At 44.2% G+C, this 25352-nt stretch overlaps 1 protein-coding gene across 3 annotated transcripts in view; it reads right to left on the bottom strand.

Moving 5' to 3' along the window:
- Positions 1–2505: 2505 nt before the first annotated feature.
- Positions 2506–25352, bottom strand: part of LOC125428126 (proto-oncogene Mas-like) — a 35202-nt gene continuing 12355 nt past the window's right edge. For 2 of the 3 annotated variants that reach the window (XM_048487782.1, XM_048487791.1), the window contains one exon: positions 2506–3891. In XM_048487782.1, the coding sequence (XP_048343739.1) occupies positions 2906–3838 (933 nt within the window). In that variant the 5' untranslated portion in view covers positions 3839–3891 and the 3' untranslated portion in view covers positions 2506–2905. Of the gene's footprint in view, positions 3914–11761; positions 13829–25352 lie in introns of those variants that run through there. The other variant, XM_048487802.1, reaches the window with a different exon arrangement.

Here is a 25352-nt window from a genome sequence, read left to right as displayed (position 1 = left end):
GGCTGCCAGAACTTTCTTCCTTGTCTACCACTAACTTAGCTAGTTCTCGGATTCACCTCCCTAAGAAGCTTTGGTTCCAGGTGCACGGGAATGTTCCTCACCTCCTCTTGGGTGAAGACAGATGCAAAAAGGAGAATTCATTCAGCTTCTCCTGCAATCTCCCTGTCACCTTTTAGCGCACCTTTTGTTCCCTTCATGAGAATCCTAACGGACCTACCGGCTTCCCTAGCTGGCTTCCCTAAGCTTTTGATGTACTTGAAGAACTGTTTGTTGCTAGTCTTGATGTTTACGCAGCCATCTGCGTTCCTCATAATCCTTTTTTGCCTCCCTTACAGCTAACTTGCTTCTCTTTTGCCACCATTTGTTGACTCTCTGGTATTCTACATCAGTTAAAGTTGGACTTCCATTTTCCTAAAAGACATCCTTTTTTTTTCCTAATAATTACCTCAACCTCCCTTGTTAACCATGGTGGCTTTCTTTTGGACTGGGCTGCCTTTCTAACCTGAGGAACTTTATTCCAGCTGATCTTTTCAGACTGTGCGTTTTAATAACCTCCACGCACCTTGGCCAGTGTTGACGCTCTTGATTTTCCCTTTCAGCTTCCTGCGCACTATCCCCCTCATCTTTGAGAAATTTCCCTTTCTGAAGGCAAATGCTTAACTACATTAGTAGTGCCTGTCACTTGTTAGCATGCAGAGATACTGAATCTGATGACTTAGCATTGGTGGTGCAGCTGTTCCCTATTGGCTCAACAACACTGACTTCCCGCACCAGGTCCTGGGTCCCCACATAGAATTAGATCTAGGATCCGCATCTCCCCTGGTTGGTTCTACAACCATCTGCTCCTAAGCCACAGTCATTTAGCATATCCAGGGAATGTTCTCTCCTTACTACTGATTACTGAACATGCATTTTTCCAGTTTATGTTGAGGGATAGTTAAAATGCGCCCATTACCCACGACATTTTGCTTTTGTTGGCCTCTCTAATTTCTGTTTCCATCTCAGAAGTCCTCTTGTGCACTTTGGTCAGGGGGGACGATAATATATTCCTAATGTTAAACTTTGCTTCACCCCTGGTGGCCAATTTGATATCCACAGTGCTTCTGTGAAGGAGATCAGCTCCCCCCCTGCATTGTCTATTTTATGTGACACTATGCTCTCTTTGATGTAGGGAGCCACCCACCCCAATACGCCCTGTCTAACTATCCTTCCTGTAAGGAAGACCTGGTAACCTGGGATAACAGCATCCCACTGGTTCTCCTCATTCCACCATGTCTCTGTGATGCCCACTATATCAATGTCCTCCTTCAAAACTCTGGTACTCTAGCTCTCCCGCATTTTTAGGTCGAATAGCTTCTACTATTAGCATAGAGACACTTGTATACTCTGTCTCTGTCCTTATTACCTGGGATTTTATGTGTTTTTGCCCTCCTAGCGCTTTTGTGAACACTTTATCACTTATCACATTGCTATGCTCCACTACGGCTTGTATGTGGTTGATTTAGAAAAAAACCTCTCTCTGTGTCTGCATCCCCATGGACTCTGTATTCCGAACCCGAAGTCACCTCAGCTCACCATGTCGAAGCTTTCCCCACAGGATCCAGTTTAAAAGCTTTGTTCTGCCCCACCTTTTTTTAGCGTTGGCCAGCAAGCCTGGTTCCCTCTTTGGTTAAAGATGAAGCCCGTCCCTTTTATTTGCACAGAGCCTGCCTTATCCCAAAGGTTCCCCCAGTTCCTGACAAAGCTGAAACCCTCTGCCTTACACCACCTTCTCATCCCACGCATTTGAGACCACTGTATCTCCGCTTGCCTAGCTCTCCCTGCGGCGTGGAACGGGTACGCATTTCGGACTGAATGCCACCTTGGGGGGTCCTGGAGTTGAACGTTTTTCCTAGCAGCCTAAATTTGGCTTCCAGAACCTGCCGGCTACATTTAACAATGTCATTGGTACCAAGGTGGACCACAACTGCTGACTCCCACCCCAGCACTTTGTCTAACAGCCTATCTAGGCGAAGTGACATCCGCTAACCTTCGCACCAGGCAGGCAGAAGTCACCATCTTGGGTGTCATCGCGCCTGTCACTGAAACCCAACTCTCTATATTCCTAATGATCGAATCACCCACTACAAGGAGCCCCCCACCTCCCCGAGGGGTATCCTCAGTGCGAGAGGATATCTGACCACCAGCTAAGGAAGGGGTCCCATCTAAGGGAGCATCTTCCACCACCTCAGACTGGCACCCTCCGTCACCCAGACTCTCATTCTCCATGACATCTGAAGAGATGTCACCTTGGGAGTGGGACCTGGCTGCTAGGTCCCCGAAAGCCTCGTGTGTTGCCCTCTCTGCCTCTCTCAGCTTCTCCAGGTCTGCCACCTTGGCTTCAAGAGAACGCACATGTTCCTTGAGTGCCAGGAACTCATTGCAGCGAGGGCACACCCACGACTTCTGCCCTAGTGGCAGATAGTCATACATGCGACACTCAGTGCAAAACACTGGAAAGCCCCCATCCCCCTCGGGGGGAATTTAGTGGTGATTTTTCAGTACCAACAGTTGTTGTTTTGATGTTTATTTAAGATGATTTCCAAAAGATCAAGACTTGCTAGTTTCTAGAGTATTGTGTGTGTGAGGATGGTAGTAATAGAGTTTGGTGCAGACTTCTAGAGTTTGTAGTTATGTAAGTGTTTGGTACCCCCATCCTCTTTTTAAACAAAAAAAAGATTAACGAAACAAAAAAAATTAAAACATGATAAATGGAACCCAGTGGACAAAATTTTGAAAGAACACTAGCAACTTGTCCCAAAAATGGAATTCTGAAGCTCATAGCTGAACAATTTAAAGTATCTTTCCATCAGACATTTATCTATAAGCCTTCCCTCAGTGAAACACGAGGACTTCCCAGATATTTTCAGGCTTCCTCCGTGGTGTTCATGTGATCATTCCAGGATCTCTGAAACACTACAGAGAGGGGCTCATGGAATCTTGGTTTTTTCTGCCTTCCAACAAAAAAGTAAACAAAAGGATTGAGAGTGCTGTTAACTATGTTGAGGAAAAAAGAAACCTGAACAACATTCCATATCAATTTCACTTCTGGATGCCAGTACCCTACCAGGTAGGCAAACCTTCCAGGCAAAGCAAAGATTAGGAATATTACAATGGTGACAGCAATGGTGAGGTACAAGCGTGCTGATGATGGCTGTGAACGTCTCTGTACTTTAACAAACATGATCAAACTACAAAGGACCATGACTGGAGTAAAGATCAGGAAAATGGTAACAAGGAATATACTAGCAGCAATATACTTTGTATAACATTGGTTTTGGTACCTTTCAAATTCTGACCAACAGGTGAAATATTCTACTACAGTCACCAAACAGGAGATAACCCATAGAACAGTACAGAGTATGGCTGAGAGATGCTCTGGACGATTAGAATGATACCAGAAGGGGTAGAAAACACCAAGACACCTCTCAACACTAATGGCTGTCAACAGAAAAAAACTGTAGTTGTATCCAAAAAACCACAGGATATCAAGTACAACAAAGAGGAACCTTTCAAAATCAAAGGTTTTCCAAATTATTAAACTGAAAGCAGAAAATGAAATGTTACAGAAGAGTACAATAAAATCAGCAATGGCCAAGTTCAGTACATATACAGTATAATTTGTCCTTTTTACCCTGCAGCAGAGTATCTGGAAAACAGCCCCATTGCCAATTAGCCCCAAAATCACAACTGGAATGGAAACATATGTCAAGATTGTGGGGATGTACTCATCTCTGTCAGTCCCATTCTGTATTTGTGCCACAATTGTCCTTGATGTATTCCCAGTGTTACTGGACATTCTGGAACTTCTTTCTGTCGTCAGGATACTTGTGTCTATAACAATTCTCCCTGCTGTGTAAAAAGAATAATAAATCTGGAAAAAGCATAAGATTGAAGCTAGTAACAATGTGATATTGTACACATGAAATACATAAATTCACAATGGATTTGTGTGTAGAGCATTCTCTAAACCAGTTATGAGATTAATTCTGCAAAGGCAGGCAATGACAAACCACTTCTGAACATATCTTGCCTTGAAAACTCCACAAGAGGTCCCCATACATCAAATGTGATTTGACAGCAAAAAATAAATTTAAAAATCCTGCCTCAACAATCATAAAATATATCAACATCAAATCTCTCATGTTTGTGATTTACATAAATATAATCAACAAATCTTTGTCAGAAGAAAGCTAAAATGATTTTTAAAAAGCATGACTCCTCAAGTGTTATCCTCAGCTTGCTCTCCTAAATATAACACAAACAATAGTATTTCTTTCATCATGATGGATCCATGGATAAGCTAATAAAGGCTGATTTACTAACAAAAAGCAATAGGTCTCTAGCTTTAAAAATTCTGTCCTAGAATATAGCTTCATGGAAGAAAAAAAGCTAGGAATTGAGATTTCCTGAGCTTTCTAGTTGTTTTGATAAAATTTTACTTCAAGAAACCTGAGAACTATCATCCAGTAAGTCTCCTGTCTATTGCATGTAAACTGCATGTGAGATGCCTACTTGATAAGCTCTCTTCCTGGTTAAATGGTCAAATCATTTTGGGCCCAAAGTGGATTGATCTTTGTCCTGAGAGATTTCCACTTGACCATTTTATTATTCTTGCATATTTGGAATGGAAATACAGCAATGTCAGTGGGAAGAAACAATTCTCTGCCTTACTTGATTTAAAGGAGCTTTTGATTCGATCTCCAATAATCTTCTGTGGAATAAACTGAATAAGATTATGATGGACAAAACTTTTTTTCATATTTGGAAATTATATTCCTTAACCAGCTGCCAAGTGAGTTATAGTTTGCAGGTGATTTAGCATACAAGTTCCATTCCCCACTGATTTTCACGAGAAGAACTAAAGCACGATCCTTTACCTGGGAGTAAGCTCAGTTGCTGGCAATGGGGCTTGCTTCTGAGTAAACCCTTCTAGGGTCGTGATTCACCTGTTTGAAGCATTGCATGGTTGCTTCACCACAATGACGTAAGTAAGGGGGGGTTGCCAGGTTTAATCCCCCACTATTACGTGTCAGAAGCGCTGCCCGCCGTTTGTGATTTTTTTGGTATTTTAAAGTGTTTTTTCAGGGGTCACAGTTTTTAGGCTAGCAGCACCACAAATTCAGGCATTTGTTGGGAGACTGTCCTGATGAAACCATCTTGGTTTGGTGAGGTTTGGTTCAGGTGGTCCGAAGTTATGGACTCCCAAAGGGTGTGCCCCATCCCACATAGTTTCCAATGGGAGCTAATAGGAGATGGGGGCTACACCTTTGAGGGTTCATAACTTTGGACCCCCTGAACCAAACTTCACTAACCCTGGGTGATATCATCAGGAGAGTCTTCTAAAGATACCCTGAAAGTTTGGTGCTGCTAGCTTAACAATTGGACCTCTGATAGCAGGCACACCCCCCCCCCCAATTTCAGGTGGTCCGAAGTTATGGACTCCCAAAGGGTGTGCCCCATCCCACATAATTTCCAATGGGAGCTAATAGGAGATGGGGGCTACACCTTTGAGGGTTCATAACTTTGGACCCCCTGAACCAAATTTCACCAAACCTGGGTGGTATCATCAGGAGAGTCTTCTAAAGATACCCTGAAAGTTTGGTGCTGCTAGCTTAACAATTGGACGTTTGATAGCAGGCACCCCCCCCCAAATTTCCCCAGATTCTCCTTTTAAATCCACCCCCTTTGGCATGGATTTAAAGGGAGAATGTGAGGTCCCCAGTTTAAACATTGAAAGTGATGCTGTTTCAGGTGGGGGATTTAAGGTGGATTTAAAAGGAGAATCTGGGCTCCCTAGTTTAAACACCATTGAAAATGATGCTGTTTGGGGGTAGATTCCAGCATCACAGCGGCTGCCCATTGGGGGTGCGTGCAAAACTCAGATTTTGCACTGGGCTCCATTTTCCCTAGCTACGCCTCTGCCCGGAGGGAGGGCAGAAGGGACTGCCAGCTGCTGGCTGGGAGCCCAGCCAGAGGGGGTGGCGGGGCAGGGGAGTCTGCTGTCCCTGGCCTCGGAGAGCTGATTTTTTAAGCACTGATGTGGGGGTGGGGCTTGGGAAGGAGGGGCCATGCCCCCAGAGTGGGTGTGGGTGTGGCCTCTCCCCCGAACCCCCCCACCCATAAAAAATTTATACCTATGTCCCTGTTTCACCAAGCTTACTTCTGAGTAACACACGACTTGGAGCCAACTGTTTTTTCTAAACTAAAACCTCAGTATTCAGGTTAAATTACCATGTTGGCACTTTACAATAAATAAGTGGGTTTCAGGTTGCAATTTGGGCACTCGGTCTTGAAAAGGTTTGCCATCACTGATCTAGTGTGTCCCTTCTTCCTTCCAAGAGGAATGCAGGAAAAATGCCTCCACCCTGGTGACGAAGAAGAAGAAGAAGAAAAAGAAAAAGAAGAGGAGGAGGAGGAGGAGGAGGAGTTTGGATTTATATCCCCCCTTTCTCTCCTGCAGGAGACTCAAAGGGGCTTACAATCACCTTGCCCTCCCCCCTCACAACAAACACCCTGTGAGGTAGGTGGGGCTGAGAGAGCTCCGAGAAGCTGTGACTAGCCCAAGGTCACCCAGCTGGCATGTGTGGGAGTGTACAGGCTAATCTGAATTCCCCAGATAAGCCTCCACAGCTCAGGTGACAGAGCTGGGAATCAAACCCGGTTCCTCCAGATTAGATACACAAGCTTTTAACTTCCTACGTCACTGCTGCTCTCAGGTGCTCTCCCTGCTGCTCTCCCCCACCTGAAACAGGTGCTCTCAGGTGCTCTCCCTGCTGCTCTCCCCTACCTGAAACAGCAGCCACCTTTTCCCCCACCATCATGGGGCTTTTTTAAAGCAATTTGAAAGTTGCTTGATTACTATAATGCAATGATGTCATAGGAACCCATTCCTATGATCTATTAGCTCATCTGAATCCTCAGTTTTAATTTAAAAAATGTTTTTAGCCTTTTCCATTATGAGAGATGGGAGATAGCTGCCATGAGAACTAAGGCAAGTCAAATGGAGCTGGTGTGGGTGGGACTGGCAAAAAATGTACTCCTCTCATGCATATAGTGTGCAAAGATGTTTTCACCATGATCTTTAAAAAATCACATTAAGTAATATTTGGAAACAACTGCATGAAAGCAGGAAAAATTCAGAAAGTGGACTATTAGGGGATATTATTTTGTGGATTTAGATACCAAATTGGAGCAAAATCTCTAGAAGCAACGTTGGTCTAAGAGCACCATTGAAAGGAGGGAATTGATAAACCACAGGTACGACTGAAGGGAAACAGTGCCTTTTCAGGAACTTATAAGAGCCAGTAAAGTGTAGTGGTTAAAGTGTAGAACTAGGACCTAGGAAAACCAGGTTCAAACCTCCATTCATGCCATGGAAGCTTGCTGAGTGATGTCGCACCAGTCACATACTTCAGCCCTGACCCTAGCCAGTATTTGGATGGGAGATCGCCAAGGATACCGGGGTTGTGATACAGAGGGCGGCAATGGCAAACCACCTATTCAGGTTGCAGAGTAAAACAACAGCCACTTGGATTAGCAGAAATATTAAAGAACAGAAATAAAAAACCCAAGGGGTGAATTATGGCTCTTAGGAATAGAATCAGTTCTCTGGGGTTGCAATGACAGCCCCCCAAGTGGAATGACAGCCATGGGGATAGCAGAAATTGTCTAGGACAGAATCGACAGTGTCCTGAGTGGAATGATGGCCCTTATGAGTCACATGAGAGTTCTTGGGGATGTCATTCCAGTTCCAGAACACTTCTACTGCTCTCAGAGGTCATCATTCCACTTTGTGTGTGTGTGTGTGCGTGCTGTCATTTCAGTCCCAGAGCATTACTGCCATTCCCAAAGACTGTCATTCTACTCCGTAACCTGTCATTCCAGTCCCAGAGCACTGACTCTGTGCTTAGCAATCGTCACTTCAGTCCCAGAATGTTAGGCCTCAGAACCTTATGTCAATAAACAGACTCTATTAATCAGTAGCATTTATTGATGAAGCATTGAAGCACCAAAGGTTGGCAAAGCCAGTTTTGACAAACCTGGCCTTTGCCATCCCCTTTATCCGCATTGCAAGTTGTCCCTCTTGCTTTCCCAAGAAGTTGTGAAAAACAGTTCCTGGAGCTGAGACACCCCAAGGTCAGCAGCAGATAGTAAGATAGAGCCACCTGACTTCCTGCCCCACAAGATAATGGATGTAACCCTTTTTCTTATAGGACCAGAGTGTCAAGGGAAGCCTAGTTATATAGAAAGCATATGAAGCCATAAAGTAAAGATCAAGGAAATAATGCCCCAGATGGCAGTGGTTACATATAGCTGGCTGGTTACATATATCTTTTAGCAGCATTGATTTGTCTTTTTAAGCAGTTACATTGCATTAAGAATGAATCTCAATCACCACAGATACTATTCCCCTAACACGGAGCAAGGTCTCTGGCCCTAGAGACCTTTAGTGAAAATCAACATTTTTGTTGAAACGTTTTTCGTGTTATATATTTCAGTCGAGCCAGTGCAAGTCAGTTGGCACTCATGGATCCCATTATTTTCAATGGACCTTCAATCCTGGACAATCCTGTCATTCCTTATAGTACATTATTTACAGTCTCACTCCCCCCTCCAACAAGCAAACTGCTTTTTGCAGTTTCTCGGAGAAACCCAAGAACCTTCTCCCCTGCAAAATTGGACAACATATTGAAGAGTGATTTTAAAACCTGGAAGTTAAAGAAAGGAGATTTATAATAGTGGACAATGTGTGTCCTTCAAAAACATACCATCCAAGGAAGAGGACAGGAAAGAGGTGGAGGGATTTGCTGGTGAAAATTGTGATGTAAGGTGTTGCTTGGAAATTGGAGGCACAAAAAAGCTGCAAATTGAGAAATTCCCCACTAACAATGCAGCAGCATGAACTCTGCTGAGAAAAAACTTCAACAGAAAAGTGCAGCCAAAAGCAAAAAAAGGGGTGTGTGGTGGAAGTAACACTACAATAAACCAAAGCCTGTAGCAAAAGCAGCCAAGGCATGTGTGGAGAACTGAGAAAGTCTGAAGTTTTAAAGGACTTGACATACCATGTGAGGAAAAGGTCCTAGTGTTCCCTCTTTCTATATATAAAACAGTTAATATTTTCCGTATTGCCATACTATTATGTCCAATTATGCTTAGGAATGTCAACACTGTACACTCTTGTATAATGTTCCTGCTCACTATGGGGAGACAGTGTGAGACATAGGCAGGTGTGGTGCAGTGACCAGTTCATCCCATAAAATATACCAATGAAATATATTTTCATGTATCTTATGTTTACTAAACATTTGAGTATTATAGCAAACATCATCTAATTTATTGAGACAATATGTGCTGTAGAAATGAAGAACATGTGAAGAGCTCTATCATGCAAATAGTTTTGATCTTTTTCCCCTCATGGTCTTTTAGGGTGTGGACAAAACTCCTCAAGTTCCAATGGTTGACAAATATATCCTGACTGTTCAGGCCAAAAAAGGACAGTTTGTTCAGTTTCCAGTTGAATAATTTCTGTACTTTGTGAGCTTTTCAATGTAAGAAATTTAAGACCGCAGTATGCATGCCATGATTCCATAGGGATTATCTCAATTTGTCTGGAAGATACTGCTAGTAGAAGCCTGGTCTCTAAATTTGGAGTGCCATTGGGAATTTGTAAAAGGAACAGAATCCAGGGAAAGAGCTCCTGTGAGCATACCCAAGTTCCCCCAGTACCAGTGATGGTCTGATCATTATATTTAGGAAGCCACAGCTCATTAAGCCCTTCCTTACTTCCAAACAGTGGCAACATACATTACACACCAGAATACAAAGCTTTCCTATTTCTGTAATAGACTGGAATACACACACACACACACACACACACACACACACACACACACACACACACACACACACACACACACACACACACACACACACACACACACACACACACACACACACACACACACACACACACACACACACACACACACACACACACACACACACACACACACACACACACACACACACACACTCAGGGTAGTTAAGGGGTGCTTCACATGCACTTACATCCTCAATAAAGGATGATTTAGAGCTGCTTGAGTGACTCTACTCCACTGAAGTTTGGTCAACATATACCCACAAAATGAGGTCAAAGGTTCTGAGCTGATAGAATTAACTATAGCACTTGAGACTGAAGATACTATTTTTGTGTGTTCCCTGATTTTAGGAAGCCCTCTAAAAGCTTCCAAAAAGTAAAGAACAGTGGCAGAAGTGTGGTTAGAACCCTTGTACCATTGATGATAGTTTTATATTGCAAGGAATGTTCTAAACATCTCTGGGAACAATAACAAATGTGATCATCTTCCACCTGCCTTCAAAAGTGATGCACTCCATTCTCTCACCCCAGAACCCTTCCTCCATGTTCTGCTGCATGTTAAGACAGCCTTACAAACGATTGCATATAAAAGTTCTGCCTGTGGTGTCTAATGAGCACCACACTGTACATGCTATTACAAACAGCTTCATATGATAACATTGGAACAGGAAAACAGGCATGAATATTATATTTGATATAAAAGAATAAGGGATCTATATAAACTGAAAATCAAGGAGTCTCTCTCTCAGTAGTAAAAGTAACTGGTCAGCAGGTTACAAAGCAGGGAAGATCTTATCATATCACTAAGGAATTTATAACATCCCGGTACAGGACTAAAGACGTGAGATAGAGCGTGTCTTATAGACCTAAAGGCATCCTCAGCTAGATAAGAGGGACTAAGTTAATTAACACAGAAATGAAGATGTCAAAAGTTAGAAGAGAGATAAATCTGATGAGATAATTAAAATGTGTTTTTCTATATTTTAATGAACTCTGAAATGATAGTGAAATATATGAAAGGTATGCTTAGAATGTATTCTAGGGAAACCACATATCATAAATAATTGTTACAATCATTTTAATCTTTTCAGTAAATAAGATGTATGTGAAATCATGTTATCCTGGAGAAGTTTCTCTTTGGACATAGTCCCCTTCAGGAATGTTGGAAACAGGTTGTCTTGATTGAAATCAGAAGGCCATTGCTTTCACAACCTGCACGTGAGCTCCCAAAGGCACCTGGTGGGCCACTGCGAGTAGCAGAGTGCTGGACTTGATGGACTCTGGTCTGATCCAGCAGGCTAGTTCTTATGTTCTTAATTAGTTTTATTGCCTTATCTATTGAAGGGACAAACAAGCCAAAGAGCAGAGGAAAATTCCAGCTTTGTGTTAAAAAGGTCAAACTAGCAAATTTGATTTTTAAGGTGAAGGGTATGTATGTAAGGAAATCATGACGTGTGCATTTTTGACGGTATAAGAAGAGACGGTCTTTTGTCTGGTTGGGTGTGACTCTTTCAGAGAGAGAGAGAGAGACAGAGACAGAGACAGAGACAGAGAACGAGAGAGAGCGCACCCTGTGATAGATATTGGATATACACAGTAAAAAAAATTTTCTCTTAAAACCTGAGTCTTGGGTATTCTTTTTTCACCCATCTTTTAAACCGTAACTGAGCTGGGCTAGAAAGAAATTCTCGCCCCACAATAATACATGCACAATAGAAGTGATATATATTTAAATATTAGAACATATACAATACATGCTGTAAAATGTGATCTATATTCATTCATTACAAAACCATAGCAGAACAGAGCACATAACAGTTACACTATATACAAAGAACTTACTGCATATCGTGTAAAATATATGAATCAGGCGTGACAGGAATCCAGTATTGTATCCTGACTCAAAAGCGCTTCACTAGAAGAGTGCAAAGTTGAAGATGAAATGTTGTAGCTAGGTCTCATCTCTGATTATAATCAAAACAGCTGCTGAATTCTTGCTCAATCTCACAAAATGTAACTTTTGAAAAACTACATAATCCTTAATGCAAAAGAAAGTCAGTACTTATTGCAGCTAATTCACAGTAATAATAGTACATATAGTGTGGTGCTCCTTAGCATTTTGAATGTACTGTTATCACACACTGTTTTACTTTCATTGCTATATATGTGCTCTTTAAGATATCATGGTCCATTCACAAAAGCAAATAAACATTTCGTGTTGCTGTAGTCTTTGAGGTGATGAACATCATACATGTTTGCATTAGCTGATTTTTCTTTAACAGTCCACTGACCTAAAGGTCTTGGACAGAACTAGTCTCACATATACCACACTCTATTTCCATCCCCTGCCTAGAAACCATTACTCCCAGATGTGTGCATTGTCCCTTGTATATTTGAATGGCTGAGGGACATTCCAAATATATTTGAAAGTCAGAACTTTGGGTACGTAGGAGTTCTGATTTCAAAAGTTTATACTACCACAGGGAAAATTCTTGTTCAATTCAGCAATTGTGAGTTTTGAACAATGTGCTTTGTGCCCCATTTAGATGTGAAGGTTTTTCAAGAATGGTTCGTAGTTGATACCTAAACATCATCCTGAATTATTTGCAGAAAACTCATTCTCCTTTCCATTGTGGACAACAAACTGTGGAATTTTTTTGTTTTGAACTGTTTTTGTTTTTCTTTCAGTCCCTGCTAGTGTTTATTAACTCTGAATAGCCAGCATACAGAGAGGTGTCTGAATATTTAAAGAAATAAGCATAGCCCACTCTAGTCATTTGAAAGCTGCCAATACTGATATGCCCCCTATTTGCACTGTTTTATCCATCTTCAAGTCCCCTTGAGAGTAGCATAACAAAACATCCAGGCAGTGGCAGGATTCAGCAGGTTCGCACCACTTCTGCAGAACCGGTTGTTAAAATGGTGCTTGTAAATTATTGTTGTTGTTATTGTTGTTAAATTATTTGAACTCCACCACTGGAACCGGTTGTTAAATTATTTGAATCCCACCACTGCATCCAGAGCAAGTCCAGACATCTGATAAATGTATGTATCTCTATATGGTGCTGCTCATCATGTATTACCTCTAGAATTATTAGTTATTCAAGGAATGGTAGTAGTGACCAAAGGAACCACATTATCCTTTCTATGGTTGACTTCAGACTGTGTTTTTTAAATATTCAGGGTTTTACTAACAACGTTTTACTGGCTTATTGTAAAAAAGCACACAAATTCTGCAACCTATGAATACTTAAAAAAAAATCTCTTCCCTTGTAAAAAAAATGCTTCACAGTGATAAAATTCTCCTCCCACTTCTGGCTCTCACTGTGTCCATTGCATCCTTTGGGATAATACCCCAAGCAATCCTCCACTTGCAGAACTAGATCTAATCTGTTGGCAATATCTTCTGAAGACGGAAACAAATGGAATAATACGGAAGAAAAAGAAAAGATGATATGGCAGGGAGTACAAGCAGCACTGCACAGGGACCCTCATTGGTCCCTAAAAAGGAAGAATATGTCAATATAGTTTCCCTCCTTTTCCCTGGAGGAGTAATTCAGCCAAATAAGAAAACATTTCAGCCTAACACACTCAGTGGGAAACCAAGAAAGGAATAGGAATGTGCCTGTAATGTGAGCATTATGGGCAGTTGTACATGTTAGATGGCAGATACAGCTGCTATATAATTTATTTTTACTTCATGTACACCTCACCTTTCTCCCTAGTAGTGACCCAGAGTGGCTTACGTTGTTGTCCTTTCTTCCATTTTACCTTCACAATAACCCTGTGAGGTTGATTAGCTGAGCAAGACTGCCTCAAGGTCACCCAGATAGCCTCCATGGCAGAAGGCAGTCTAGTCTGACATTTTAATCACTACAGCCCCGACATCCACTGACACTTGAAAGACTAACAACATTTTATCCAGCATGAGCATTCATCATCTGAAGGTCACTTCAACAGCTGCTGTTAGGTTACACTAGTGTTTCTTGCAGTAGTGTGGGTGACATATATGTAAATATATGCAGTTTGTAACTGTTTATATGCATTTGGCAGAAAAGGATCTGGTTAAACTAGTCTGGGGAATAAAGATGTATTGGAAACCATTATTAAGAGGAAAGAGTATTTGTATTGTCGGAGGCTTTCATGGCTGGATTCAATTGATGCAAAAGGAAAGTCCACAACTGTTCATCATACTGGAACACTGGATGTGGAAAGTATGAATCAAGGTAAATTTGAAACTGGAAATGAGAAATGGGATGTTTAAATATTGCAGTCCTTGAAATGAGTGAACTAAAGTGGTCTGGATTAAGGTATTTTCAGACAGAAACTTACCCTGGAAATGACAAACACAGAAGAGTTGCTCTAATAAAGAGGCAAGATGTAGCACAAGTAATCAGGAGATGCAATGTGAAGTCTGACTGAATAATACCAGTCAGACTTCATCAAAAGCAACATGACCATCATTCAACATGACCATCATTCAAGTTTATACCCCAGCCACAGATGCCAAAGTGGAAGAATCTGAAAGTTTTAATGCAAGTATCCTGATTGTATAATTCCCTTTCCTACTCCTGCTTGGAAGAACTATGTGCACTGTTCTCACAGACTTCACAAAAAGAACTTGTATTTAAGGACACACAAAGAGAATGAGTAAGAATGGTACACATGCAAAGAAGAGGATACAGAAACAGATAAGGGAAAAGAAAAAGAAGGGATGGGGGGAGGGCAGGAGACAGCATTCCTAGAGGAGAAATAAATAAATTGAAGGAATAGATCTGGTACTACTTACCAGTTTGCCACCAGCACAGTTTTAACACATTTTCTTTTAGGCAAATTCAATAATGAAGGAAATGATCCCCTTTAAATTGTAGGTCCATTGAAAGCTGAAAAAGACATCTAGGGAAAACAATTTCCTCCATGCTTCCGCTTCATCTGCCTTTACTTCACCAGTGTTCACTGTTGGATTTATATTCTGTTATCAATGATTTGCAGAGTGTCTTTGGCTGCCAAACGAACACGCATAAAGCATCCAAGCATAAGAGGAAATGGAATGAGATATTTTCCCAAATCCAGGCCAACAACATATCTGGACAGATGCTTATTTTGTTTATTATTGGCTGTGCCCATCTAATGTTTTTGGCATTCTCTTGGGAAACGCTGGAAACACTATGCAGGCAAACCTCAACATGTGTGCTTTGTATTTGGGAACAGCAGGTAGAACACAGAGAAAAGAAGAAAGCACTGAAATGCCAACAAAATGACCCAAAGTTGCCTCTTGTAAAATTAGAAACTGCAGACCTAACATCAGGCATACATAGATAGCTATGGCAGGAAAAACCCGACCAAAAGAAAGTGCCAATAAAAAAGACCCTCATCTATATATATAAAAAGCTAACCATTTGTTTGTTGGTCTTGCCCTAAACAGCTGGACAGATCGCCCCCAAATTTTCACATGACATCCCTCCCTGTTGCGGGCAGGTAATCAGACCTTCAAATTGCCAAAAGTCCATACCTGAGCCAGGTAAAATGTCTTTTTCCTGGTGCACCAGGCCATGAAGCTGGCTCTGTTTAACTGTCCCCCTTAGAATGTTCGTGCAGCCTGTCTGTGGCCTGAGGGCGTGGGATGAGGGCTTAGAATGTTCGTGTAGATGGGCAGAGATGAGCAGTGAAAACAGTAAATAGGTAACACTGTTAGGTAATATGAGTGGAAGTGAAACACATACACACTTTGCCCTGTAAGACATCAGGAGGGGTTCCCCCCTAAACACACATGCAGGTAACTTTCACTGTGCCTCACCCAATACTACCACACAACACACATACTCTCATACACATCCACTTCATCCTCACACACCTCACTCTGCCCTCCCTCACATCCAACCACCACTTGCCCACTTCCTCACCCATATTAGCCACAGCTCTCTTTTACTAAAAGCAAGCTGGAGTTTGCCTTTTTCTTCTAAGAAAATCCGCGGGGTGGGGGTGAACCAACACTACTGGCTCCGCTTTTTTTGCACATGGCCCTTTAAAAACCCAGGGAGCTGGCCTCAATCTGAGCGCCTCACTACCCTGCCTCTGCTGCCTGACTGGGATAGCCTCCTTGCCCCAGTTCTGCCTTACCCAAGCCAGGATTGTACATGTCAACCAGCCTCATGGACAGCGGGATTCGCACTCTGGACAGTTCCGTTGTGGAATGGAAAGGGTTACCTTATACTAAAAACCAAGACAGCACCATATACCCTGTTTCCCTGAATATAAGACATCCCCGAAAAATAAGACATAGTAGAGGTTTTGCTGAAGTGCGAAATATAAGGCATCCCCCGAAAGTAAGACATAGCAAAGTTTTTGTTTGGAAGCATGCCCGACGAACAGAACACAGAAAAATAAGACATCCCCTGAAAATAAGACATAGCGCATCTTTGGGAGCAAAAATTAATATAAGACACTGTCTTATATTCAGGGAAACACGGTAATAATGTGAATTGAAAAGGGAAAGAGGGATTCCATTTGACCACGCCAAAAGTAGTAGTAGTAGTAGTAGTAGTAGTAGTAGTAGTAGTAGCAGCAGCAGCAGCAGTAGTAGAAGAAGAAGAAGAAGTTTGGATTTATATCCCCCCTTTCTCTCCTGTAGGAGACTCAAAGGGGCTTACAATCTCCTTGCCCTTCCCCCCTCACAACAAACACCCTGTGAGGTGGGTGGGGCTGAGAGAGCTCCGAAAAGCTGTGACTAGCCCAAGGTCACACAGCTGGTGTGTGTGGGAGTGGACAGGCTAATGATGGCGTAGCTAGGGAAAATGGAGCCCGGGACAAAATCTGAGTTTTGCTACCATTCAAAAGGGTAGCCCCATCTACCATTTACCTCCCATTGGAAACAATGGGAAATGGAGCACCCCCTTTGGGGGTCCATAACTTTGGACCCCCTGAACCAACCTTCACCAAACCTGGGTGGTATCAGCAGGAGACTATCCTTATGATACCACCTAGGTTTAGTGAAGTTTGATTCAGAGGGTCCAAAGTTATGGACCCTCAAAATGATAGCTCCATCTACTATTAGCTCCCATTGGAAACAATGGAGGATGGGTCACCCCCTTTGGGTCTATAACTTTGGACACCCTGAACCAACCTTCACCAAACTTGGCTGGTTTCATCAGGAGAGTCACCTGACGATAGCCTGAAATTTTGGTGCCACTAGCCTAAAAGCAGCGCCCCCTGCAGGCCAAAATTGAAAAAATACAGTAAAAAATACAGAAAGCCACAAACGAACCTGCATTTTTTGTGCCCACCACAAGGTGGCGCCCGGGGCGCTTGTCCCCGGATGTCCCCATGGTAGCTACACCTGTGGGCTAATCTGAATTCCCCAGATAAGCCTCCACAACTCAAGCTGAAGAGCTGGGAATCAAACCTGGTTCCTCCAGATCAGAGTGCACCTGCTCTTAGCCACTACGCCACTGCTGCTCCCAAAAGGCTATGCTGGGGAACACTGAACCTGCATGGACATCTGTGTGGGTTGCGGACTGTGATGAGAAGGACAATTGCCACAGCAACACGTGGCCGGGACCCGCTAGTATAATTTTAAAAAAGGATTATTTGAAATCTGGAAAAAAAATATTTAAGACTTAGCTCCTGACCTCACAATTAAAATCTCCTGTAGAAGTTTATTATGATACAGAATTTTTGAAAAAGAATGACATTATACTTTTTAAGGAAATTATCAATAAGCAAGGGGAAATTAAATGATGAGGAGTGTAGAAAAATACAATGATGTATTATCAGATAACATCCAGACTCAAAAGATAACTAATACCGCACTGAGGAACACAACGGGAATCATCAGATTTTGAGAAAGAGATTACAGCACAGAAAAAAACATTTGATTGGAAGAATATATAAGATTCTGCTGAAAACTGAAGCAGAAACAGAACAAGCAAAGTATCTTTTTTTATATCTGTTAAATATACTGTGAAATTAATAAAAAGTGCGGCTGCATCTGAGACGCGGCCACTATTGGGGGGGGGGGAGTGAGGCACCAGTGAAGGCCATCTGCCCGGTTGTGGGCAAATGGGGCAGCTTTGGACCTGGCTTGCGCATGTGTGAGGGTCGGGAGGCTTCAAGTCCCAGTCCCCCGATTGGCGGATGTGCTCTTGCAACATGCGGGAGGGCATGTCATCAGAGTGGGCCAGGCAGGACCTATTTAAGGCCCTGCCTCATGGTCCGGGCCCACTTTGCTTCCAGATGGCATGTGTGCAGGACAGGAGAGCATCGTTGGAGCTTCTCATCGGCGCATTGTTGGTACGGTGGGGGGAGAGACCTGGGCTTGGCAGCCTCGTCAAGCCTTCCTGGACCTTGTGATTTGGGGCTACTTGGTATGTGTGTGGTTGCTGGGGTTAGGCATCAAGGATTGGGGAGGCCACCATCGGGGCTGGTCCATGGAGCACGAGGAGCACGTCCCCCCACCTGCAAAAAAACACAGGGGGAGCAACTGGCAGTGGCCTAAGTGCAGGGGCATAAAGCCCACTGGGCAAAGTGGGCAGTTGCCCAGGGCACCCCCTTGTGGTGGGCACCAAAAATGCACGGTTCATTTGTGGGTTTTTTGGTATTTTAGTGGGTTTTCCGTTGTTGGCCTGCAGGGGGCACAGTTTTTAGGCTAGCAGCACCAAAATTTCAGGGATGTTTCGGGAGACTCTCCTGATGCTATCATCCAGGTTTGGTAAGGTTTGGTTCAGGGATTCCAAAGTTATGGACTCCCAAAGGGGGTGCCCCATCCCCAATTGTTTCCAATGGGAGCTAATAGAAGATGGGGACTACACTTTTGAATGTCATGGGCACTTCGCCAGTCTGGAATACCTCACTCTCATCTTTCCGCTGCGGCATATTCCTCCAGCAGGCGGGCTGGAGGAATCGGATGACTCTGGGGGGCAGCCCAGAGGTTTGGATCATCTCTCCATGCTGTGCCATTAGCTTTCCTAATGCTTTTAGTCAATAAATGCTTCGGCTATGGCCAATTTTCTTATCCACACAAAATGTTGTCTGGTGTTTTATATCAATTACTGGGGTTACGTAACCTGAGCGAGACGGGGCCACATGTCTACCCGCAAAGTTATTTTTTAAAAAACAAACTTTATAAATCAATAAATATACACAATCTAATTTTCCCATTAATTTTCTGCTTCCCTAAATGCTTTGCGGGAGGGAAGGTGGCACTGTATAGTCTGATCTGGCCAGATCTCAGAAGGGAGACCACCAAGGAAGATTCTGCAGACAAAGGCAATGGCAAATCACTTCTACTTCTAACTTGCCTCCAAAGCCCCTTGCTGGGGTCACCATAAGTCTGCAGTGACTTGACAGCACTTTACACTCACACAAGTGCTAATCAGCCACCTCCAACAATGTTAAAGGCTTCCAGACAGGTTTCAAGCACAAATCCTGGAACTTGGGAATCTGCAGAAGTGTGATTACTCTTTTGTTGATGATCCATCAGTCAAGCATGGTACCCAAAGGCTGTATAATATATATATGTGTGTGTGTTATGAAATTATCTGTTATTATGTGTTATGAAATTATCCAAAGACGACAGTGTAGTACTGGGCATTATTCCATTTTAATTCTCATTGCAGCCCTCCACAGTTTAGAAAAAGGTCACCAATCGTCCTTTGAAACAGTTGCTAGTCTGGCACGGTAACCATTACTCAGCAGTGCTTCGGATCTCTCTTACATCAAGATATTCTTTGATCCTGAAGAACCACTGCCCGTGAGACTTGGCAATTCATTCCAAGTACTGTCAAAAAATGGCCTGCCCGTGGATACAACGGCTTCATGTGAAGCCCTCTTTCCACAAGTAGACAGCATTCAAGGGAGTTTCCAACCCAAATCCTAGACAGCAGGTGCACTGAAATGGATATCGAATGATATCACAATGAGCGTCACCACACAATTGCTGTGAGGTAATGAAATTCTCCATTCCATGTGTTTCATAAGCATAGTGGACGTGGGGAGAGGAAAGAAATAGTACAGAAATCATAGAGAAGCAGCATATATCTGTCAGGAAACTCAACTCCTAACATGGTAGGCAAGTTTCCTGTTTCTATACTCTCCACTGCTTATATGAAGGTTTTCTAAGTCTGGAAAATGGGATTTCAGCAACTCAACGGTGAGGCCACATCCTGAAATGTATGACATCCATCATCACTTCTTTCGGTGAAGCACCTTTGGACTTCTCACCAACAGTCAGATGACTTCCACTTTGTAACTACACTGGATATTTCCCTGTGGATTCCAACAGAATGGACTTATTTTGGCTTCCTGATTGGATACAGGTCCTGCTGTTACTTGAATTAGAGGGATCATCTGTCCCCATTTAGATGAGGAATTAGCTAGGGACAGACTTCTGAATGTGAGAGGCATAGGCTGTGAGCCCTTCCACCAGAGTTTATGGCAGTCTTTCTCCTTAGGAAACTGCAGGAGGCCAGAATTTTAGAAGTTGTTAACAATTTTATTGGAAAAGTAAAATAATGAACTTACACACACAAGTGGCAAAATACACACAGAAGAAAGAATTTTGAAGAAGCCTAACATTTAGAAAGAGGGGGATAGATTTGGAATAGTGGAGGTTTGTTGCGGGAAGGATGATATTTACTTGGTCTAGAGGAGAAGGTCCAGGGATGCAGACTCCAAGATGTCTGACAAACAGCGTAACTGAACCAAAGGCAGTCCAGAAAACTCTGGGCAAAGCACTGCTGTTTGGGCAGGGTAGATATAGGAAATTTTGACCATCCAATGATCCTAAGAGAGCTATTCTTCATACACAAAGGGCCCTTTCCGCACCGGCCATGCGGATGCCCTTGCACCGGCAGGAATTCTGCCGGTGCAGGGGTGGGGGCCGTTTGCACAGAAGCGTGTGAGCGGCCCCCACAGAGGCCGGTGCAGGAGAGGCGGCTCCGCACGGAGCCGCCTCTTCCCTGTCCCTCTCCCACTCACCTCGTCGCCTTCGTCGCCCTGCTGGCCTCCATAGACCCGCCCACGCTGCCCTCCGACCTCCAGGGGTCGGAGGACAGCGAGGGAGGGTCTTCGGAGGCCAGCAGGGTGACAAAGGTGACGAGGTGAGTGGGAGAGGGACGGGGAAAACAGTGCATTCCCGGCAGTGCCGTTTGCACCGCGCCGCCGGGAATGCGCTGTTGTTCCAAAAACCTCCCTCCAGGAGGGAGGTTTTTGGAGGCGGCCTCAAGCCGCCCTGGGGGAGGGGGAGGGGAGCCAGGTCAGCGCTGCTGCGTTTTGGCAGTGCCGCCTGTGCGAATGGCTCCCTGGGGATGGCGTTTTTGCAGAAAGGGCCAAAGGATTCTCAGGAGAAAACAATGCAATGGATGAGAGCTTGATGAGTCAAAGCCAGATAGCATCCAGCTTTCGACTAGATTTAGGTTGCAATTTTTGAGATTACAACTCTTGGGAATTCCAATTCAGAGTAAGGTTGAATGGTTCCCAGTAGCAGGGCAGGAAGCGTGTGATAGGATTAGGGACTTACAAATAATATAAAATAGACCAAAACTATATGCAGATCATATAACATTTAGAAAAATTAGGCCACTAAGTAAAACCCTGAGTTAAAAGATATGTTTTGGCTCAAATCCTCATAGTAAAGCAGGAACCCAGTGAACATCATAAGAGAGGATGCTCTGTGCAACCACATAAAATGCTCTGCCTGTTGTCACCCACCTTACTTCGGAAGGCAGCAGAGGTGTATTGAGGGAAAACAGCTTCCGGGAGGAAACTCCTGGTCAAGCACCCTCTGCCCCCGCTCCTCTTACTGCAGTGGCTCTGGTGGCTAGCTGGGGACAGAAGTAGCCCAGAGCACCCCCTCTGCAGGGGACTTCCGGCTATGTGGCAGGGCCCGACCTTGCACACCAATCAGACTCCTGGGGGGGCGGGGGGAGAGGCCTCCTGGTCATGAGGCTGGGCCTGGCCTTGAGCGCTGACGAGGAGTGGCCCAGAAAAAGGGGAGCTGCCGGGCACTGGCTGGGTCGCCGAACTGTGGGAGAGGCCGGGCACAGGGAGCTGGCCAGTGCTCAGCATGGGGACCTGGCTGGGCTTGCGGACCTGGCCGGCACTCGATGACTGAAAGGCATATGTCTGGGGACATGGTTATCCCACGTCCCTATAGGCAGTATGCTCCTGGAAGGCAGCAGTGCAGGGATAAGGACTTGGGAGGCAGAACTGGAAAGATGGACAATTCAGGAGGAGAAAACCTTCCAAATGCCATGGCCCCAATCTGTTGAACCAATCTAGCTCCAATCTGTTGATAAGAATCAGCACTTTGAATTTGGAAAAGCAGCTAGTGAAGATTTTCAGTAATGGAGTGATATGATCCTTGTCCACCTAGCTGTTATATTTTGGACCAACTGAAGTTTCTGGACACTTTTCAAAGGCAACCCCCTTTACAATAATCTTACTTGGATGAGATTAGAACATGCATAGATCACCTTAGATTTTTTTTGTTTTTCAAGGAATGGCAACGGCTGGTATAGTAACTAAAAGATAAGCTGGAATCAAGTAGCCCCTCAAGTAAAAACCCCTCCAGTACAGGCTGACTCAACAGCTCCTGAGCAGTTTCTTGATTGACCAACAGCAACTCTGTCTTGTTTGGGTTGAGCTTCAGTTTATTGGTCTTCATCCACCTTTTACCTTCTCCAGACACACATTCAAGACTCCCACAAACCCTTTTGACCCAGCTATTTAGGGCCTACTACAAATCAGTAGTAAGACAGAGCAACAACTGGTTCAGGGCCCTCCGCTGTGCACCCCCCACTGCCCATGTACCTGACTGCTGTGCCCCCGGCCTCCCTTTCCGATGTTGGGCAGGGGGAGGTGAGGGAAGGCGGTGGCTTTGGGGAGGGCCAAAAAGGGCCAGCCGGCAGCCGATCAGGCCTCTCTGCGTGCCTCTGGGCCGGCAGTGCGGTCTTTGGGGGAGGCCTGCCCATCTCGGCAGGCTGCGCCACACATGTGGCCTGATCTGTGGCTGATCAGCCCCCTCCCAGCAGCCCTCCCAAAGTCACCACCTTCCCTTTCTGGGCGGGTGGGGCAAGAGAGCCCCCAGCAGGTGACAGGTTTGCTCTCAGTAGCCACTCCTGCAAGGCAATAGCCATTCCCGGCCCGAAGCCCTCTACAAGCCTTAAACCAGGGGCTGCACCTGGTGCAGTGGAACAGGAGCAGAGCCTCAGTGGCCCCTTCAACTCCTGCCAGACCTGTCCTGGACCAGGTACATTGGCCACGCTTTTGCTCTGCCTGGGGCCATGCAGAGCCCTTCTGTCAGTTCTGGTAGGCAGGCAAGCAGGCTCTCCAGCTGCTTGCCCCAGCCACACCGGGCCCACCCATCGGGGAAGCTGCCCCCAGCCAAGTTGGCCTTTGTTCTCAGAAGCGCTTTCTCACCACCCTCCAGGAGGACTTGCCAAGCACAGTGCTCCCCTCAGAGTGCTGAAGGCTCAGGCGGGTCCCAGTTCACCTGGCCTCGGCGGCAATGCACACCTCTGCCCCCTGCTCCCAGCCAGATGCGGCCTTCCCACTAAACAGGCTGGAAGAGCTGCTGGCTTTGTAGTTTCTCTAGACTCCTCAGCTTGCCTGCCAGCAGAATGCAATTCATGTAGGAGACCCACAGTTGAGGAGTTATCTGGGCCATGAGGAACCCTCAGAACAAGGCCTGCCAGGGTGGTGCCAGGGTGGGATTCAACCGGTTAGCTATCAGTTCGGTAGAATCGGTGTGACCAGTTGAATCCCACCTCTGGTCCAAATCCTTGGACAATGTCTCCCAATGCCTTCATGTAGATGTTTAACTGACAGTGAAAACTTCCTTAACTGTATTTGATATATTTCAACACCTTTTTTGTGGGGTGGGGATGGGGAGAGAGACTGACAAATCACAGCTGATTGATGGTATTTTCATAGGAGTTTCAATGTAAGAGATGTTCTGAGGTGGGTTTCCATTGCCTGCCCCTGCATTACACCCTTGGTATTCCTTGGAGGTCTCTCAGCCAAATACTAGCCATGGTAAGAGCTGCGTGTATGTGACTGGCTCAGGATTACCCAGCAAGTGTCCATGGCAGAGTGGGGATTTGAACCAGGGTTTCCCAGATCCTAGTCTGACACTTCAACCACTAACCAACTGTATTTGACTTTAGCAGGAGGAGAATAATTAAAGCAACACTTTGCTACTGTCACTATGCTGCCGACAAGCCTCTTGTTTTTACACACTGCTGATGCAGACAAGAACTACAATGAAGAACTGAAGTTCAAGTCAATCAGAGCTATCAACCTGGATTTTTCAACTGTTTCAGCCATATGTCTCCTAACCAGCCTTTTGGGAGTTATTGGAAACGGAATTGTCTTCTGGCTTCTCTGCTGCATCATCAAAAAGACGAAATTTAACATATATGTTACGAATTTAGCAATTGCTGATCTTTTTGCAATGCTACGTTTATTTATTAGTTTTGTTGAATACTTCTACCCTTTTTTAATCAATATTCATAGGAGACAAGTAATGGCAATAATGTTTTTATTTGGACATGAAACCAATCTCTACTTTTTAACCGCTATGAGTACTGAAAGGTGTCTGACTGTCTATTCCCCAGTCTGGTATCAAACTCATCGACGAAAGTGTCCAACAGCAGTTATATGTGCCCTTCTCTGGACCGTGTCTGTTTTGCTATCAGTATTAGACCACTTTTTGTGCACCTACAGATACATTTTAGCTTTGAACCTTGGCACTTTTCCTTGTAAAGCTGCAACAATATTCCACAACATTGTGGTCTTTATAATATTTACTCCCACCATGGCCTTTTCCACTTTGGCCATTTTTATCAGAATGAAAAGACACCCGGAGGAAAACCTTCCAGCGAGGCTTGACGTCACCATTTTTGCTATGGTTGTTCTGTATCTTATAATGCGGCCAGCTACAGATATTATTGGTTGGATTGTTTTTTCCATGCAATTCAATTATCATGTCCAAGTTTATTTTCTTTCTTTGATATTCTATTGCATGGCTAGCTCTATCGATCCTTTTATTTATCTCCTTGTTGGTGGTAGCTGGAAGAGGAAGAAGGGCCAGGAGCCTTTCTGTATGTTTCTTGAGAGAGCTTTGAGGGATGAAAGAAAGGACGAGCTGAGAACACAGCCAGACCAAGAGCAAGCCTGAGGGTTTCCAGAGCTCTGGAAGCCAAATGGAAAAGAATTTAAAGAGTACTGATTACAAATCACGGTGTCAGAATAAATTCATATGATAGATAGCTGATTTTATTGTTCTGTCATTCCTGTGTTACCTTGAGGTCAAGAATTCAGATGTTAGAAGGGAAGGCAGAGAGGAAGCTGGTGAGCAAAGGAAGGGGAAATTTACTGTGCAAATATCTTTGCAGTGGGAAGAGCAGCAACTGGGCCACTGTAGACAGATTCTGAT

Source organism: Sphaerodactylus townsendi, linkage group LG01, assembly GCF_021028975.2.
Source record: "Sphaerodactylus townsendi isolate TG3544 linkage group LG01, MPM_Stown_v2.3, whole genome shotgun sequence".
Classification (NCBI taxonomy): domain Eukaryota; kingdom Metazoa; phylum Chordata; class Lepidosauria; order Squamata; family Sphaerodactylidae; genus Sphaerodactylus; species Sphaerodactylus townsendi.
Note: the sequence above shows the minus strand (reverse complement) of the source record. Positions and strands in the feature narration are given on the sequence as shown.